We start from the raw sequence: 18,259 nt of genomic DNA, 5'->3' as shown, positions 1-18,259 counted from the left end.
TGGGTATTTAGTAAAAGGAATTAATCAATTAAAAGGTAGCTAACCTTTTAATTGATTAATTCCTCAGCGAATTATTTATATAGGTACGTATATAATTTATATTACCGTTCGGAAGTAGGTTATTAGTTTTTATTCTAAAAATTAACTTTTGTGCAAAGAATTTGTTTATCTGCTGTAGGTAGGCTGTCCTGGTTTCTAAACGGCTCGTACCCGAACGCTAAATCGCTTAGCGGCACGTCTTTGTCGGTGGTATCCTCCAAGAAGACAAAACTCAGTAATTATAAGTCTAAAAATTGCTTCTTCCTAGGATCGAACAAAGAACTCCAATTAATAAGACCACAGTCGTCAATATATTTAGCCAATTACGCTTTAAAAAAAAGCTGAAACTACCAAAAAAACAAAGAATCATCAAGATCTATTCTTAATTATTATTGACGGAGTAATCGCGTAACAAACAAACTATCCAAATATAGGTGGAATAGAGAAGCTTCTCTTTTTCTGGAAGTCTTTTAAAATACACGTCGAACGGTTGCAATAAGTACATTGCAGCATAATCTAAGGAAATTTAACAAACTGACAAACATATTTTTTTATAATTAAGAAAACCTTTTATTCTGATAATATGATAAGAATTAAAAGACTTGAGAAGTAGCGAATAATGGTTTCATTGGGACGTTTAGATATTAATTTAGATCAAGATAAGCTTTCTCTCTATACATGTACATCATTATAGTCCCAAATCATTATTAAGTTCCCACCAATAGTAAATATTTGAACGCTTGCTTGTAATCTACTATTAATTGATAGTTCTCTACATGAGGTCATTAATAACCACGCCCGATTCGGACATCTCTTTGATTACATTCCATTTTCAAATTAGAATTCATAGAGTTAACTGTAATTTTTTTTATCTGTAAGAAATAATAAGCGCGTAGGTTTTATTTTTAATAAGGGATGAATAAAATAATTACTATGATCCATGCTTTTATAATGATAGTGCATTTGCTACTAATACAAAGATCAGTAGGGTTCAAGCCGCAGTGGGAAGTGGACGTGCGCGTCACTTAGTTTATTTATTGTGTTGTGAATATTTTTTAGGATTTTTGTGAAATGAAGTGGGTTGTGTTGGGGAGCTTTGTCGTGTGCCTGGCGACTTTAAGTAGAGGAAGTGGTGAGTAACTGAGCATAGACGGTTAAAAAAATAATTATAAAAAAATATCTTATTTTTTTTAACAAATTGAACTGATTTACAAAATTGGATTAGTTTTTTTAACACAACCATCCAACCATCACCTAAAAAGTAAATGTTATAAATTTATTAAAAACTTATTTATTTTTCTGTAAAGTTAACACTTAAAAAAAAAACAAAAAAGCATTATCTATAATTACTCTTAACTAATATAAAAAGACTTCATAGTAGGTCCTTATATGTAGGTAATCTTATTCCACTTATTACGAATCTTATAAGGAAAACAGGTGTGGAAATTGACATTTATTTACGGGATATTTAATGCATCAAATTATAATAAAAAACCTGAACTTGATTTTACTCGCTACAGAAGTCTATTTATATGTATCCATTTTTTGTAAATTATTATATACATAGGCAGGCTTCTATTGACGCATCTTCGGTGCGAACAAACTACGCGTTGGTACGTAAGTCGAACTTATCGGATTCGAGGCTTTTTACGCATACCATATTTTTTCAATCAATTTTTCTTTTATGAGTCTATGCATACATATAGATGTTGTTACTGAATGTTGTAATTAGAAGTAGCTTCGTAAATAAGAGGTGCGGGACTGGATTCAAGATTTTTCAAAGTAGCTAATCTTAATTTATTTAGTAAAAATAAGTGTTTTTAGTGAGTTTTTTATATGTGATTTTTGTTTCCGACCGCTTAAATATTTTCTTAATATTCCGACGATCATTGGCGCATAGTTGGAATACGTAATTTACTTCATAGCTTGTTAAAAAGACCCATGATTTTTTATAGGCAATAAAATATATATATTTTTTAATAAATCAATAAATAATAATCTTGAAATATTGACGTCTATCTGCCATAATAACCAGCTCATCATCTTCATCATTCTTGACTGAGAGGTTTTACACAATTCGATTATAAAGTTTTCAAAGATACATTACGTTTGTAAAATAGGTAGGTAAAATCATTTTGAATAAGTATTTTGCAGTTAGGTCGTTATTTATAACGTGGTTATACAGATCTCGTGCGTGATTTTTATTTTTAGGGTTCCAAAGCATCCTTAAAGTTTCGCAGCTTCACTTTAAGTACTAGAAAGCTGTCATTTGGCGTAGGCATTCAAATTAATCACGACGACAAAAAAAAATATTATAGCTATATTTATTATATTATATTGAAGTCAAAGTCAAATATTTCTTTATTCAAATAGGCACATAGATGGCACTTTTGATGCGTACATTACATGTAAAATATGACATAGGAGTAAGTTGATGGCGATAAATAAATTCGTCAACTTAAAACTAAAGCTACGAGGGTTCCATACGCGCCCTGGTCTATGAAGCCCACAACAAACTTAGCCGGTTGTTATTTTTTTTTGTTATTACCATCTCACATTGTCCTTTAAAAACTAATTAAAGAAACAATCTGGTTAGAGCAATAATTTACACCCAAGCATTTTTATCGTTGACGTAGTCCTTAATACTATAATAGGACTTTTCTATAAGCTTACGTTTAAACGTAAACGTAAAATTTGTATTAATACAAAATTTGAACTTTTTCACAGACATCTCCAATATATCAACTAGTAATTTATTGTAAAATTGAATACAATTTCCTTTAAATGAATTACTTACTTTATTAGATATTTGTATTATGTTTATATTTTATTAATTGCACCACCTAGGTACCTTTTTTTTTCTATGTTTTTTTCTTTTTACGCCTTTGGTTGCCTGGAAGGCCACCAAATTGTACTCTTTTGCTCTATGTTTATATCTTTGTAACTTGAATTAAATTTTCTATGGTGTTTAGTAAAAGTGTATTCATTCATTCATCATTTTAGCACCTTCTACCTCGCCAAAACGTAAAGGGGGAATGATTTTTTTTTGCTCGTCTCATCGTTTAGGGGGAGATATTTAAAAATTCAAAATTCATAACTCGTATATTTCAAGTAGGCCTACTTTATAAGCACTTCAGAAACGTCAAGCCAGTCCGTTTGTTATTTTACCGCAAGTTCGGAATGCAGATTCTACCGAGAAGAAACCATCAAGAAATTCAGCAGTTGCTCTTTTTTAACATTATTTTACAATCATTTTAGACCGGAACTGCCTGCTCTGAAGCAACTCTTTAACCTCGCTGTAATTTTCTTTTATTCCACTGCAAGTTAGCCTTTGACTACTGCAATCTCACAGGTAAGTAATGATACAGTCTAATATGATAATGGGTTAAACTTTAAGGGGTATGGCAGTTATTTTATAAATAAATATAAATAAATATACAACGACAATACACACATTGCCACCTAGCCACAAAGTAAGCGTAGCTTGTGTTATGGGTACTGACTTATGAATATTTTTATGAATAACATACATAAATACTTATAATATACATATAAACACCCAGACACTGAAAAAAAATCATGTTCATCACACAAACATTTGCCAGTTGTGGGAATCGAACGCACGGCCTTCGACTCAGAAAGCAGGGTCGCTGCCCACTGCGCCAATCGCGGTCACCATATTAAACCTATACCCCTCATCGCTTAGCGGCACGTCTTTGTCGGTGGTAATTAACCACTGCAGAAATCTCCCACCAGACAAAGTATGAAACTATTTGAACACGTACTTTAAATTTATGCTTACTTATATTTTGTTTAGTCCAGAATTATCTTCGGATACATGTTATTAAAACGTTTACTCAAAGAACTTCTTCATCTTTCGAAGACCGATATGCAGATAGTTATAGGATAACTACAATCGCAAACTTCATTCTAAAGTTACCACGGTTAAAATCGCACGATTAAGATAAGACCCACACAAAGTTAGCCGGGTGCAACATAAAGGCTATAACGTCAACGCTTTGGCCATAATCGACCAGTTAGGACGTAATATACTTTTTGTAAATATTAATCACAGTAATACATCTAGGTATACTTATTTTATAAAGATTAAGATTTCGGTTGTTTGTTTCTTTACTTGTTATCGTTAAACTTAACTACTGAAGCCAATTTATTTCGCAATGAAGCGAAAATAAGCTTTGAAAATGCAAAGTTAGATTTATATTATCACTTAATTTGAACTTCTTGAGGCTATTGATAAATTGTCATCATCATCATCACCTATATCCCCTGACAAGGGATAAAATCTTAATCGTGCCCATCTGCTAAATCGCTGGAACATTGAATAGGAGAAGTTTACCCCCGTTTATTATCACATATATTATTTTGATGTTATTTCCACTTGTGCGCCAGTGCTCTGAGAGCTGATAAAGCTGTGGGAGAAGATACATTTTATCTTTGACCCGGGGATATAATTGCCTCCTGCCCATACTAGTCGCCACCCAGCAGGACAATCAAGCAAATTTCTACATCGGAAGCGGTCAGAAAAACCCTAACTCTATTTTATCACTCCACTGAACCCTAGGTGGTCCGCGCCCTTTACGCTCCTCCAATTTGCCATCCATAAACTACTTGGGAGCTTGAATTGATGCGAAAAAGTAGTCACAACTTGCTTTGTCTGTCAGTTCTTCCAACGGTTTTCGTACGAGGTGACTATACGAACTACTATAGAACGTAGAACGGGCAGCAAAGTCCTACAGTAGTAGCTGAGAGTACGCTACACTAACTGGTCGATTATGGCCAAAGCGTTGACGCTAAAGCCTTTTTGTTTCTAGACCTAACCGTTGGTGTATAAGCGCCTGCTCTTGGGTAACAGTTACAATGGGAGATGGTGATAACAAAAACAGCACCCGGCTAACTTTGTTGTGTGCTTTATTTTAATCGTGCGATTGGAACCGTGGTAACTCTAGTTTGAAGTTTGCGATTGTAGTTATCCTATAACTATCTGCATATCGGTCTGCGAAAGATGAAGAAGTTCTTTGAGTAACGTTTTAATAGCATGTCTCCGAAGATCATTCTGGACTAACCATTATATAAATAAGCATAAATTTAAAGTATGTGTTCTAATAGTTTCATACTTGGACTGGTTAGTTACCACCCTACCGACAAAGACGTGCTAAGCGGGATACTATAGGATACTACAACTATCTGCATATCGGTCTGCGAAATGTGAAGAAGTTCTTTTAGTAAAGTTATTTTGTAGTAGCCTACTACTACTACTCTACTGCGATCAGATTGCACAGCTTGGTGATTACGGCCATACCCTCCCATTGGGAGAGGCCTTTAGTCCATGGAACTGCTATAGGCTACTGATGATTTAAAGAGCAACCTAAAGCTAACCCAACAAGGAAGTCGACGGTTGGTTCCCATTGCAATAATTACATTATTGCTGCATCTTAATAATTATGCGGTTGTCATTATTATTTACACGCACACTTACGTCAGCGCCATTGAAGGCCTTGCGTTGGCGGATTCGAAAAAAAATATCTTCCATTTGTATTTCATTATAGGAATTAGCGATCGTTATAAAAAATTATACGTTTATCTATATACCTATAACGTGTTAATGGAAACCGAAATAATCCTTCAGAGACTTTAGAGGTAAATTGTTACTGTCTCTAAGACTTGTCTGTGACACCGAAACGCTAATAAATTTTGAGTAAACCATTGCCATAGTTTTTACTGAAAGAAACCAGATACAGCCCTAACATCACATGCGAAAGTAAAATCAAGTGACTCCTGCCACTTTATTAGGAAGGTACGCGTCGCATAGCGTAGGTACAATTCCCGTGTCGCTCTTTTATCTTCAATAGGGTTGTCACAAGTAAACACTTAGAATGTATTGAATTAGTTCGTATGGAACAATAAATATGCTTCTTTTAATTTAATATATTTACACGGTGATTCCTTAAGAAATATACTCATGCACCCTTCAACAGTATTTCTTAATTCCGTTACACGTTGTATATATAAAAATAAATTGTTGTTTGGTAGTCTTACTAAAAATGGAGAACTTCTGGACCGATTTGTCTATGGTCTAGGGAATGTTTCACGTTGAGAAAAAATAGAAAATTAATAATTACTATTAGCCTCACTTTATCCTGCAAATGACATTGTACCTTTTGCCTGTTCTTGGGATCTGAAAAATAGTAACACGATTTTATACACATACTATGCGCATTGGGTAGGAGCTTGACTTCACTTTCGGTTGCCCGAGTTCGAATCCCAGCACGCACCTATAACTTTTCTAAGTTATGTGCGTTTTTAATAATAAAAAATATCACTTGCTTTAACAGTGAAGGAAAACATGGTGAGGAAAGCTGCATGCCTGAGAGTTCTATATAATGTTCTCAAAGGTGTGTGGAGTCCACCAATTCGCACTGGGCCCTCCTCATTGTGGGAGGAGACCCGTGCTCTGTAATGGGCCGATAATGAGTTGATGTGATGATGTTGATACGCTGATTCCCAAAATGTACGCGGTTTCACTCGCGTAACCTTCTTCAATAAATCATGTAACTATAAAGATACCGTAAAGATTTTTGCAATTGTACTGGCAGTTCAAATAAAAAATTAAAAAAAAAAACAATTAAATTTCCTTTTTTTTAATACGATACCCTAATTCTCGAGTGGGGCTGGCTATTTTACAACATGCTACGGTTCTTAGATATATAGTCGGGCAATGGGTGGGCGATGCAACGTGGTCGTAGAATGAAAGTTAATATTGGAACAATTGTACTAATTAGAAGTTGTAGATACGAACGTAGGACGAACTCACGGGGGACTGCTAGTATCTGATAAAAATAAACCTTCCAAACTTAGTCTTCTCAAAATCTGGCCAGATGAAATGCAAAAAATACTTGTTGGAGATTAGAGTGTAAAAACATACAAAAAAAAACAAATTAGCTTTAGGTAATAAATATAATATATATTTGAAAAACCGTTTGTTAAGGATGGTAGGCTAAGCTATGTAACTTCACACTGCGATCTATCTAATATGTCTGCGGTGCTACAAAGATCTCTGCGGTAACAGAGGTAAAACCGCAGGGCACAACTAATCTTTGTATAGATGGCTTTCTATTTTGTAGCATTCTTACATTTTCTTGCATTATAGTGAACATATGTTACCTTAAAATTTGGCACTCTGTATAACCTTGTGACAGTATAACTTTAAACTAAGTAGATATATATAATAAAAGCTGTTGAACGCGGTCTCCTTCGTACGCGTTTTTTTTATTTTCATGAATCCTGCGGGTATATTTTTCCGGGATAAAAAGGAACCTATGTGTCAATCCAGGGTATAATGAATTTTGAATTTTGAAATGGTGACACATTTCAAAATTCAGTCAAATCGGCTCAGTAGTTTTCCATCCATCCATCCTTACAAACTTTCGAATTTATAATATTAGTACGATTATTCTTACAAGGTTTTTTTTTTAAATATATTCACTGTCTACTAGCTTTTACGCTAAGGTTGCCTTTAAAAGACCGGCCCACTGCATCGCCATCTAGCCCCAAAGTAAGCGTAGCTTGTGTTATGGATTTTTATGAATAATATAGGGATAACCAAACACTGAAAAACATCCATGTTCATTACACACACATTTTCCAGTTGTGGGAATCGAACCCACGAACCCAGAAAGTAGGGTCGATTGGTTCGATCCCACACACGATTAGTTGTGTTTGGACGCAATAAATTTATTCTTTCTAACAATCTATATTTATTCCTTTCCATTCATTTTTCCAGATTTTTCCAATAAGTAATAAAAACTGTGAACTTTTCCAAGATATCTCCAAGATCAGTCTGTAGTTTACGAAAAAAAAAGTATATGACCATATTTAATGTAGGTAAGTAATTTAATTCAAAGCCGTTATTTTTAATCCAATTCACAAATTAAGTAAGTTAATTACATATTAATGCAAAAAAAAAACGATACACAGATAAAAACATATCGATACCGTGCATAAAGTTCAATATTATGGTAAAGTTTTTAGTATTATTTAAATTAATTGAGATTTTCCATTAAGCTAAATACAAAATAAACAAGCGAACCGGTATAATTGAGCATAAACATATATTTGTTTACCGTTATGCGGCTCGGATTCAGTCCGTTTAGCACGTTTTGCATATTGGCAGGACTGTGTACAATGCGGGCCAAAAATAGGGGTATACCTCAACCTCCGGGGTACAGTGGTAAATACTGTGGTCTTTGAAGATACGGGCTTCGATCCTGGGCAGGCGATTCGATCTTTGGGAATTCATAACTTCTAAATTTTCTTCATTCTTAACCTTCTCTCTTCCTTTTGTGGCGATCAAGTTCTATTCCTGCACGCACCTTGCTCTTTTCGGAATTATATGGGTTTTCAGTTTCTAAATATATCTTTTTATTTATTAAAACATATTAAATTAGATTTAAGACATGTATTTGAATATCTATGGAGGTTTATTCTATTCACTGCCCATTCAACTTTTAGCGTCATACGCTAAGTTGCCTTAAAAGATAACTTTAAGGCAACTTTTATAACACCGCCTTCGCAATCTAAAACTATTGTCTTTATCTTCTTGTATTGTTTCTATGTGATTTAATGAAGCTATTATTATTTAAATATGAATATATATGTATTAGCTCGTTCGTTATAAGAATTAATAATACGAGTTGATAAATATTGAAAAGATTATTCAAATGGACTTAATCTAGTTCAAGCCGGAGTTCAAACTACGAAATGAGTGATGAGCGTAAAGATATACGCGTCAGAGCATTGCTTACAAGATAAAAGTTTAATTACATAAACACGCGCCGGAATGTGCGGATGTGATTATTATGTTTACGTAAAATAAGTTGTAGTAAAGCAAGGAATGCGCACAATTTTAGACATCAATAGGTTTGATGTTAACTAAAAAATAAAAATACCTGTTACCGTAAAAAAAATTTCAGGCAGATTCTTTTCTTGTCGTTAATTTTAATCATTCACAAGTTTTTTTTAATACTAGATTCTATGCGAAAAATAATTCTACATACGAACACAATAACGTAGTATTTTTAAAGTTAAACTAATAGTTAAACTCTGAACAAAAAATTCAAAGGTATTCAACCTGAATCTAAATTTAACCAAATCATAATTTTAAAATTTTCGAATAAATTTAGTGAATGCGATTTTATAATTTTATTTGCAAGTGAGTGTAATTTAACGCGAAAGCCTGTTAAGGGCAATAACCTTCAGTGCCCTCTGCGGATCGTTATCACCCCATCTTACCTGACTCTATTGCCTATTCGTAGACTTGCTACATAACACATACACTATGTTACTATTATCGTATCAAACATCGTGTTTGTGTTCTATCTTTTTTTTTTTAATCTTTATTTATTTGGGACATTTGTTCAACACGGATATGCCAGCCCCATCTTATGTGTTCTATCATAATAAATTCGTATTATAGATCTTCCTGGCACAGTGGCAAGAAGTGGCAAGAAGTAGTTGAATGAAAGGTAGAGTAAACGGCATTTCGGCAAAATAGACTTACAAACATAGGTAGACGTAAGTTAGACAGCCGATTGGCGCAGTGGGCAGGGTCGCTGCCTTGCTTGCTTACCAAAGTCAAAGTAAAAACTTTCAATATTTAAATCCTTTTAGATGCGTTCTCTTTTGAAAGCAGTTTTAGTAGTGTTATGTATTAACACAATCCATTTTACGACCTACAAATACTATATTCTATATTGACGGCCGATGGCGCAGTGGGCAGCGACCTGCTTTCTGAGTCCATTGCCGAGGGTTCGAATGGAAAATGTTTGTGTGATGAATATGAATGTTTTTCAGTGTCTGGGTGTTTATCTGTATATTATAAGTATTTTATGTATATTATTCATAAAAATATTCATCAGTCATCGTAGTACCCATAACACAAGCTACGCTTAATTTGGGGCTAGATGGCGATGTGTGTAGTAGTATATTTATCTAATTATCTATTTATTACAAATCCACTACAAGTTAGCTCGGTGCGGTGATAGCCCAGTTGGTAGGAATTCGACTTCACTTTCGGGGGAGCGAGTTCGAAACCCCGCACGCATCTCTGTTAGCCCTTGACTGCAATCTCTGTTGGTAAGTGATGATGCAGTCTAAGATGGTAGCGGGCTAACCTGTTAGGGAGTACGGCAGTTACTTAATCGGTTTCAAGGCGACATAGTACCGGAAAGCTAAATCGCTAAGCGGCACGTCTTTATCGGTAGGGTGGCAACTAGCATAGGCCGAAGGCCGTATACAGCCACCAGACCAAACAAGAGAAACTTCAGAAACTTTAAATTCCACTTAAAACCACAGCGCTGACCGCTGTGCCGAGTTCGTCTAAAAACGAATCGTCGACTAACAAGTCTGTACACTTAATTCCAACATAAACAAATTGTATAGAAACATATAGAATTAAAGCTTCTTTATATTTGTACAAGATCCATCAATTACCTACTACAAATGCGTGACATAATATTGTATGCGTAATGAATATTATTCGGTATATCGCAATGCCCTGTCACCCTGTGTTTATAATTACAGGAATTATTATGATATAATAGAAAACATGATGTCATTTATACCGTTCCCACGTAATAAAGTGTAGATAAAAGTTTTCTTAGTTTCATATTTAACCTTTATGACTAATAAGTTCACCATCATGAACATTGGTTGCGTAGAAAAAAGAAAAAACTTTATTGCGACATACACAAATAAACCTTACAAGGAACAGAAATATCATTTAGTACTAGGGTGGAAAGGCGACCTTATCACTAAGCGTGATAAGGACAACCTGAGCGTGCGTAGAAAATAAAAACGTGGAAAGTGGATGGTGCACATCCACAAACTAAAGAAAAAATAAATTTACTGAAATATACTATATTTACGTAATAACTACAAAAAATACCTTAGTTCTTTTTATTTCTGTTATGTACAATAAAAGTATATTCATTTACAGATTATATTACACAGAAAAATAAATATATATATTTGGGATATAAGAAATATGTGCATATCATATACTTATAAAATACTAAATACTAAATAATATTAAGATAATATTTATTGCTTTTTAGTAATATCACTTTTACATTTGTTATATAAATATAACCTAAAATAAACTATGTAAAACTAAATAAAATCTAAAACGTCTTCGAAACTACCGCAGCGAGGCACAGTTCTTAAGATGCTGGCAGCATTGCCCCTTTGGATGGCCATACCAATTCTTTAGATAAAATAACTGCCCGCCCTAGGAACACCGGTAGACTCGATAACCCTTAATGATATTTTTTATTTTTTTTTAAAAGAGCTCGTGCCTCCGGATCTTACGGTCCCAAGGTCTCTAAAAAGCAATAAATGCTATATTCATTTATGAAAAATTAAATTTCTTGAAAGACGCCACATTAATACTCTACGAAAAATCTATCTATAATGCGTACTCTAATGTGCCAAAACCGTTTACTTCTACCGTTCACGCAACGTATTGGACGAGCCACAAAATAAATAGATTGGCGACTACTAGTCTCGCCACCAATTAGTTAACGGGAGCCAGAGATTGTTTACTCGTGACTTTGAAGTGCCTCGCCTTGTCTATCTGTTAGCATGGTCGACTGTGGATCACTAAGTTATGGGTTCTATTCTAATTGACTGTGAGATAGTGATAGCAAAAAAAAACCCGGCTTAATTTTTTGTGGGCTCAGAACAGGTCGAATATTTGAATTCAAATTTAGAAATACGAAATGAAATATCATCTAATTCATTAACATGCGGTTATCGAACCTTATCTGGGGTCAGGCCGCGTTCCGCTGAATCCGACGGAACCGACTTCTTTGTTATTTGGCGCTTGCTATGAAATGCATACAGCCGACTTGTTGTGTTACACTGATAACAAACGCTGATAACGGATTCTTTGAAGTTGAATTAGTATTCGATTAGGGTTATTTACCGTAGAAGGGACGTATTTTTCTTAACCGATTACAAAGAGACGGAAACTCTTATTTCCATACGGGTTTTTTTGTCTGTGTACCTACATTTTTCTCTGTTATTTCTTAAGCGATTTCAGACTTTAATCTATGTTATTGCACAAAAATAATTATAAATGTCACATTATATTTTTATTATATTTTATTATAGGTTTATGCATGTTTATTTGAAACACAGTACAGTTAAATGCACCACCTACCTCTCTTCTTGAGCTGTTTTTAACGCCTTTGGTTGCCTGGAAGAGATCGCTATGTAGCGATAAGGCCGCCAAATTGTATACCTTTTGTTAAATTTTTACTTTTAATTTGTTATGTTTATGTGGTGTACAATAAAAGTGTATTCATTCATTCATTCATTATATTCAACTGTGCCGTGTGGTGGCGGCAGATTACAATACAGTTGTCACCACCCCTGCTCTGTCCGCCTCGCCGCGCTGCGTGTCGTACGAGGCGACTACTATCAATGAGTATACAAACTAACTAATTTGTTGATATATTTAACATAATCCTCACGATGTTTCCCTTCACCATTGTAGCAAGTAATATTTTAATTACTTAAAACGCACATAGCTCAAGAAAGTTAGAGGTGCGTGCCGGGGATCAAACTCAGTCTCCTCACATATATTAATTCTATTAAGCTACTCGTATCTACATCTCTAAAAACAAATAACGTTCTTAACAACGTAGTACAAAAGCATTGACACCGCCAATCATTTCGTTCGCACACATGCACACACAAACACTCTTAAATTGGTTCGTTACCGTTGTTTAGGTTAGAATTTTCGAAATTCCCGCCGACAAAGCTATCTTGGTCGAGCGGCAATTATCGAGGCAATTGTTGCCCGCTATTAATAGAACTGCAATAATTGCGAGGTTAAAGGCCAACTCGAGGATCGGCCGGGCGGACCAACGAAACCGCGTCACGTGACTTTCGGCGGCCATTGTTGAAAAAAATGTGGCGCCAAAATAGGACATTCCTTTTTCAAAATCAAACATCATTAATAGCCCGTAGCAGACTAAAGACCTCTCCCAATAGTTCATCCATAATCAGCAATCACCACGCTTGGCAAACGAGTTGGTAATCGCATTAGATAGTCGTACCCAGTAGCACACCTAGTGCATACAATTCTAAAATAAACTATCCATTGACATCTTGGAGATGTCTCTTAAAAAGTTCAAAGTTTTTATTAAACGTAAGCTTATAGAAAAGTCCTATTATAGTAAAAAGGACTACGTAATCGATAAAAAAGCTTGGGTGTGAATTATTGCTCTAACCAAGTTGCCCTTCTAATAATTCTAAATGACACCATTTCACAGATGGTGATGACAAAAAAAACACCCGGCTAAGTTTGTTGTGGGCTTCTTCTTAGACCAGGACGCCTTTGCAAACCTCGTAGCTTTAGTTTTAAGTTTACGAATATGGCTATCGCCATCATCTCACTACCGTGTAACTCTCATGTAATGTACGCATCAAAAGTGCCACCTATGGGCCGGGCCTACTTGAATAAAGATATTTTTGATTTTGTCTTTACTATACGATTGATGAATTCGTTGATGAGAAGGCTACTTGAAAGCCGAGAATTAAGAACATACAGAAACCGTGTGCACTACTGATATTGAAGCGTCAAAAATCACTCCACTCCAGTAGTGTTTTCCAAACAGGCGCTTAGTTACTTCACTCCATTTAGCAGTTGACTGTAAATATTTTATCTCAGGTTATCTCTTGGTATCTAGTTGACTGTAATGAGATGGGGTTAAGGCCGTAGTCCACCACGCTGGCCCAGTGCGGATTGGTGGACTCCACACACCTTTGGGAACATTATGTAGAACTCGCAGGGATGAAGGTGTTAGAGAAAGTTAGAGGTGGGTGCTGGGATTCGAACTAGGCCCACGAAAGTGAATTCGAGCTCCTACCCAATGCGCTATCACTGCTTACTTAGATACATAAAAATTACATAAATAGTTATTATACCGGGCGTAGGACTACACCCCGGCAGGGGAGACCAGACGGCTAGGGGTCAGGAGGACAGATTAAGAAACCGGTATCCTAGTCGAGTCCAGTAACACCGCTTTCTGCATCTTGGCTGCCAGTGAACTACCCAAGAACCCCATTCGCCTCCGATGGTGAGCGAGGCAGACTGGGATTAAACCATTCGCAGAAATAACTATTATTCATTATTATTAACGAGATTTTCTCTCACGCCCGTGTACAGTATAAATACATAGAGTGAGCCAAAACAACATTAATATACTTACTTAGATACATAAAGATTAATACACTTAAATATACATTACATAAATACATATTTGCACCGGGCAGAGGATTACACCCCGGCAGGGGAGACCAGACGGCCGAGGGTCTGGGCGACAGGCTAAGAAATCGGCGGACTATCCTAGCAGAGTCCAGCAACACCACTTTCTGCATCTTGGCTGCCAGTGAGCTGCCACGGAACCCCAGTCGCCTTAGATCATAGATGGTGTGCTAGGCTAACTGGGATTAAACCATTCGCAGATATAACTATAGGGATGATTTCAGTTGACTCCACGTGCCACATGGCAGTAATCTCGTGACCTAGATACTTACGTTTTTCTCGGTCTCAGCTTTCACGAGGTTCTCGTCATACTGAATCGTGATGTCCACCAAAACACCGTAGACTGTGCGCGGTCCATTATCACAATATCAGGCTTATTGTACAGGGTCGTCCATTCGGTGATTTATTATTATTAATTATTATAAAAAAAATCTATCTATCATTTATTCTTTTTTAATTTTTTTTTAAATTCTTAACAATGCTTAAAAATAAAATAAAAAACACTATTAAAAATTTATAAAAAAAAACCATCCACAATCCGCTTGCGGGGCTTTTGAATGCCCAAGCAAGCCGGCGGTCAGGGCTCCAGAGTGAGGAACCTCCTCACAATACGCGCCGTTTCAAGGACTACTGCCTTCTGTATCCGACCCTTGATACAACTACCAAACGAAAGCTTCTTGAGATGTTGGTTGAAGCTTTTCGCGAGAAGACCATTGACTGAAACGACGATCTGGACAATAACGGTCGGTCGATTAATTATTATAATTATTATTAAAAAGATCCAACCCCTGTCTCCAGCGTGCAAAATTCACCAAAAACGATATAGTTAGGAAGCCTTGCATACGTAATAACAGCTATTTTCGTAATCCCGTAACCCACGGGAACGTTAACAAGGCCCTTTTTAACGTTCCCTAAGATATGTCCTTCATCACAGATGCAAGCTATGCACATGCCAAACTTCATCAAGATTTGTTCTTTAGGGGAACCAGGTAACAACGAAATAGACACACGTTCTCATACATAATATTACTATGTATACAACTTCGCTAACAAATAGAAACCTATAAGCAAATCAACAAATAACTGAAATATTTCAGTATTTATCTTTGTTTTTTTTAATGATCATGTTGATGATCGACCCAGTTTGTCATGCGGGTATCACCCGCATGACAAACTGGGTCGACTATTAAGGCTGGCTTTCTACAGCACGCAGTTCCAGGATGCTATGTTAAACTGTGATACTATGCAATATGCCATTAAACTTCAAAGATATCTATAGTTTTTGTATAGGTTTTGTCAAACTCCTTGGCGCAACGGTGAGCGCTGGTAATTTAAGTCCCGTGTTAGCAATTTGGGAATTTATAATTTCTGAATTTTCTCGGGTCTGGTGGGACGGTTTGGCCGTGGCTAGTTAAATCCCTACCGACAAACACGTGTCACTAAGCGATTAAGTGTTCCGGTGCGATTTCGGTAGAAACAGATTAGGGGTATGACTGCCTTACTCCCTAACAGTTTAGCACAAACATCTTATCTCTTATCTGAGAAAAATTTATTACGAGTTTCGAAAAGTTTTTCGGTTTTTCGACACCGTTAAAGCAAGTGAAATTAAAATGTCAAAAAGGAACTCTGAGTAAGAGGATTGAACTTGTTGCCCCAGAAAGTAAAGTCGATGTGCTAACCACTAGGCTATCGCGGCATTGCACCGCACCACTGTCAGCTCTAGGATCTCCGGTAGATTCAGTAACCCCCCCCAGACCCCGAGTTAGTAGTCTTTACCCTAAAGGCCATAAAATTAAACTTCTGAAAATACTTCAAAAAAATGAAAAAAAAATCCCAGTTTGTTAAACATCTAAAAAGTAAGAAATAAATATTTTCTAAAACATTTTTAAGTCGTTGCCAAGTTCAATGAAGAAAAAGTAATTTTCTACATTAAACTCACTTACTTTTCTTGTTAGGTAATTTAACATTTTAAAGTCAACATCTCCTGCACGGCTAGTAATCCTTAAAAATAGTAAATTTATATCCTTTCCCCGGGGGATATAATTGTCTCCTGCCCATGCTAGCCGTGCTGCTAAGGGTGCTCCGGTGTCGGAGCGAAACGTGCGTAGAAGCTACATCGCCGAATATCTGTTTGGTGTGGACTGTAAAGATTGAAGATAATATAAGTTACACCATATAGATTCTCCAGCTTTTCGAGAAGAATAGAAAAACGAGCTTAATTTTCATAATAAGTATATCATTAAAACCGGTTTATAATTGACGGAGTGATCGAGTAACCAAATATCCAAAAAAACAGTCGAATTGCAACCTTTTTAATTTGGTTAAAAAAAGTTTATTTTTAGCTTTCAACTTATTTTTTTTTTATTTTTCAGCACTCAGTTGCCAACCCGGATCAAAAGATGCACAGTGCATATCAGAAAATACGGAAAAAGGTAAGAGTTTAACTTTATATAGTTCGTTTGCTCAAGTAGTTAACACGGTACAAAGCGACCGACGATTCGCACCGAGAGAAAGCGTCGGCTAATTCAAAGACTTGGAACGTTCTGTACACCCGCAGTGTTTATTGGGTCGTCGCGCTGAACTGACAGCTATACTTTTAAATAAACAAAGAAAGTGATTTGGAGGACCCCAATTGACTAAATTTTAACATTTGAATTTTCCGTTTTTTCATGAAATTAAAATAAAATAAGGTCTTATAAGATTTAATAATTTTGCATTTATTCATTTTCACATAGACTCCAAAATGGCCTGGGGGTGTATACTTGAACTTTTTGTGGAATAAAACAATATACCAAATAAAGATAAACGATACTACAATAAAATTACTTTTACTTTCTATGCATGAAATGCGGCTCCCTTTTTGTACTACTACTAATAAAATGAATAAACAAATAAAAAAAAACTCATTTATAAATTTCTCTTAAGATTATTATTATTGTTGGTAGGTATTTTATATTGTTATCATACAACATTATTTATTAATTTATTTATTCCTTAATTTTAATCAGATCAGAGTGTAACTATATTTATTTGTTGATGTAGGTACAGATTTAAACTTTCGAATACATAAAAACATCTGTTATTCCCATTTCCAGAATCGACACAACCTTCCAGTAATGTAAGAGAGAGAAAAAAGAGCCGATGGGCGGAATGCCTGGCCGGGAGCGAATGGGAGAGCAAATGCCACAGATGTCGGTGTTCTGAGGAAGGGCATGCAGAATGCACGAGGATGGACACTTGCGAGAAAGGCGACGATGGTAAGTTAAATTATTATTTCACTTCTTCTTCATCATCTTCTTCTCCTTCTATTCTTCATCTTCTTCTCCTTTTTCTTGCCTATATTCCACGTTATGTGGGGCACTTTATTTAAAAAAATAACTGTGAGAGATTACTTATTTCTCGAAATATAAGTAATAGAACGCAACAATTTTTGTTGTTACTGTCTGTACGTCTATGTGTCTGTGTATCTGTCTGTATGTCTCATCACGCGAAAACTACCAAACGTATTTTTTTTAACGCTCTGTCATAAAAAAACTCTACTATTACTTAAAGCTAAAAAGTGTGGAAGCCCAATATTACATTTTCAAAAATTAAAAAATAAAAGGTTTGGCATTGTATACTTTCAATTGTCAAAGTCTACGGGGTCATTCTAATGATTTAATTGTAGTTGTAAAAATAGAAGAAGAAGATGATTCAATTGTACTAAAATTTCAAATTTTAATGTTGAGCGAAACTTGGTTGTCCAATAATAATCAATTAGATAATGCGTAATAATAAAACTTTCAATATATTAATATATCAAATTATTATATCATAAATACCTTTTTTCTATTGCTAGAGTAGTTTTTACTACAAAACAGATTAGAATAA

The 18,259-nt window shown here is 35.4% G+C and overlaps 1 protein-coding gene across 3 annotated transcripts in view; it reads left to right on the top strand.

Moving 5' to 3' along the window:
• The first annotated feature begins 1,006 nt into the window (after positions 1 to 1,006).
• LOC120637369 (kielin/chordin-like protein) overlaps positions 1,007 to 18,259 on the top strand; it is a 34,792-nt gene continuing 17,539 nt past the window's right edge. The window contains exons 1-3 of one of the 3 annotated variants that reach the window (XM_039909206.1): positions 1,007 to 1,171; positions 16,762 to 16,821; positions 17,485 to 17,646. In XM_039909206.1, coding sequence (XP_039765140.1) covers positions 1,111 to 1,171; positions 16,762 to 16,821; positions 17,485 to 17,646 — 283 coding nt within the window. In that variant the 5' untranslated portion in view covers positions 1,007 to 1,110. The remainder of the gene's footprint in view (positions 1,172 to 16,761; positions 16,822 to 17,484; positions 17,647 to 18,259) is intronic. The other 2 variants (XM_039909189.1, XM_039909197.1) reach the window with 2 other exon arrangements.

The sequence above is a fragment of the Pararge aegeria genome, chromosome 1 (genome assembly GCF_905163445.1).
Source record: "Pararge aegeria chromosome 1, ilParAegt1.1, whole genome shotgun sequence".
Taxonomy (NCBI): Eukaryota; Metazoa; Arthropoda; class Insecta; order Lepidoptera; family Nymphalidae; genus Pararge; species Pararge aegeria.
The sequence above is the reverse complement of the archived record's forward strand: the minus strand, read 5'-3'. Positions and strand labels throughout refer to the sequence as shown.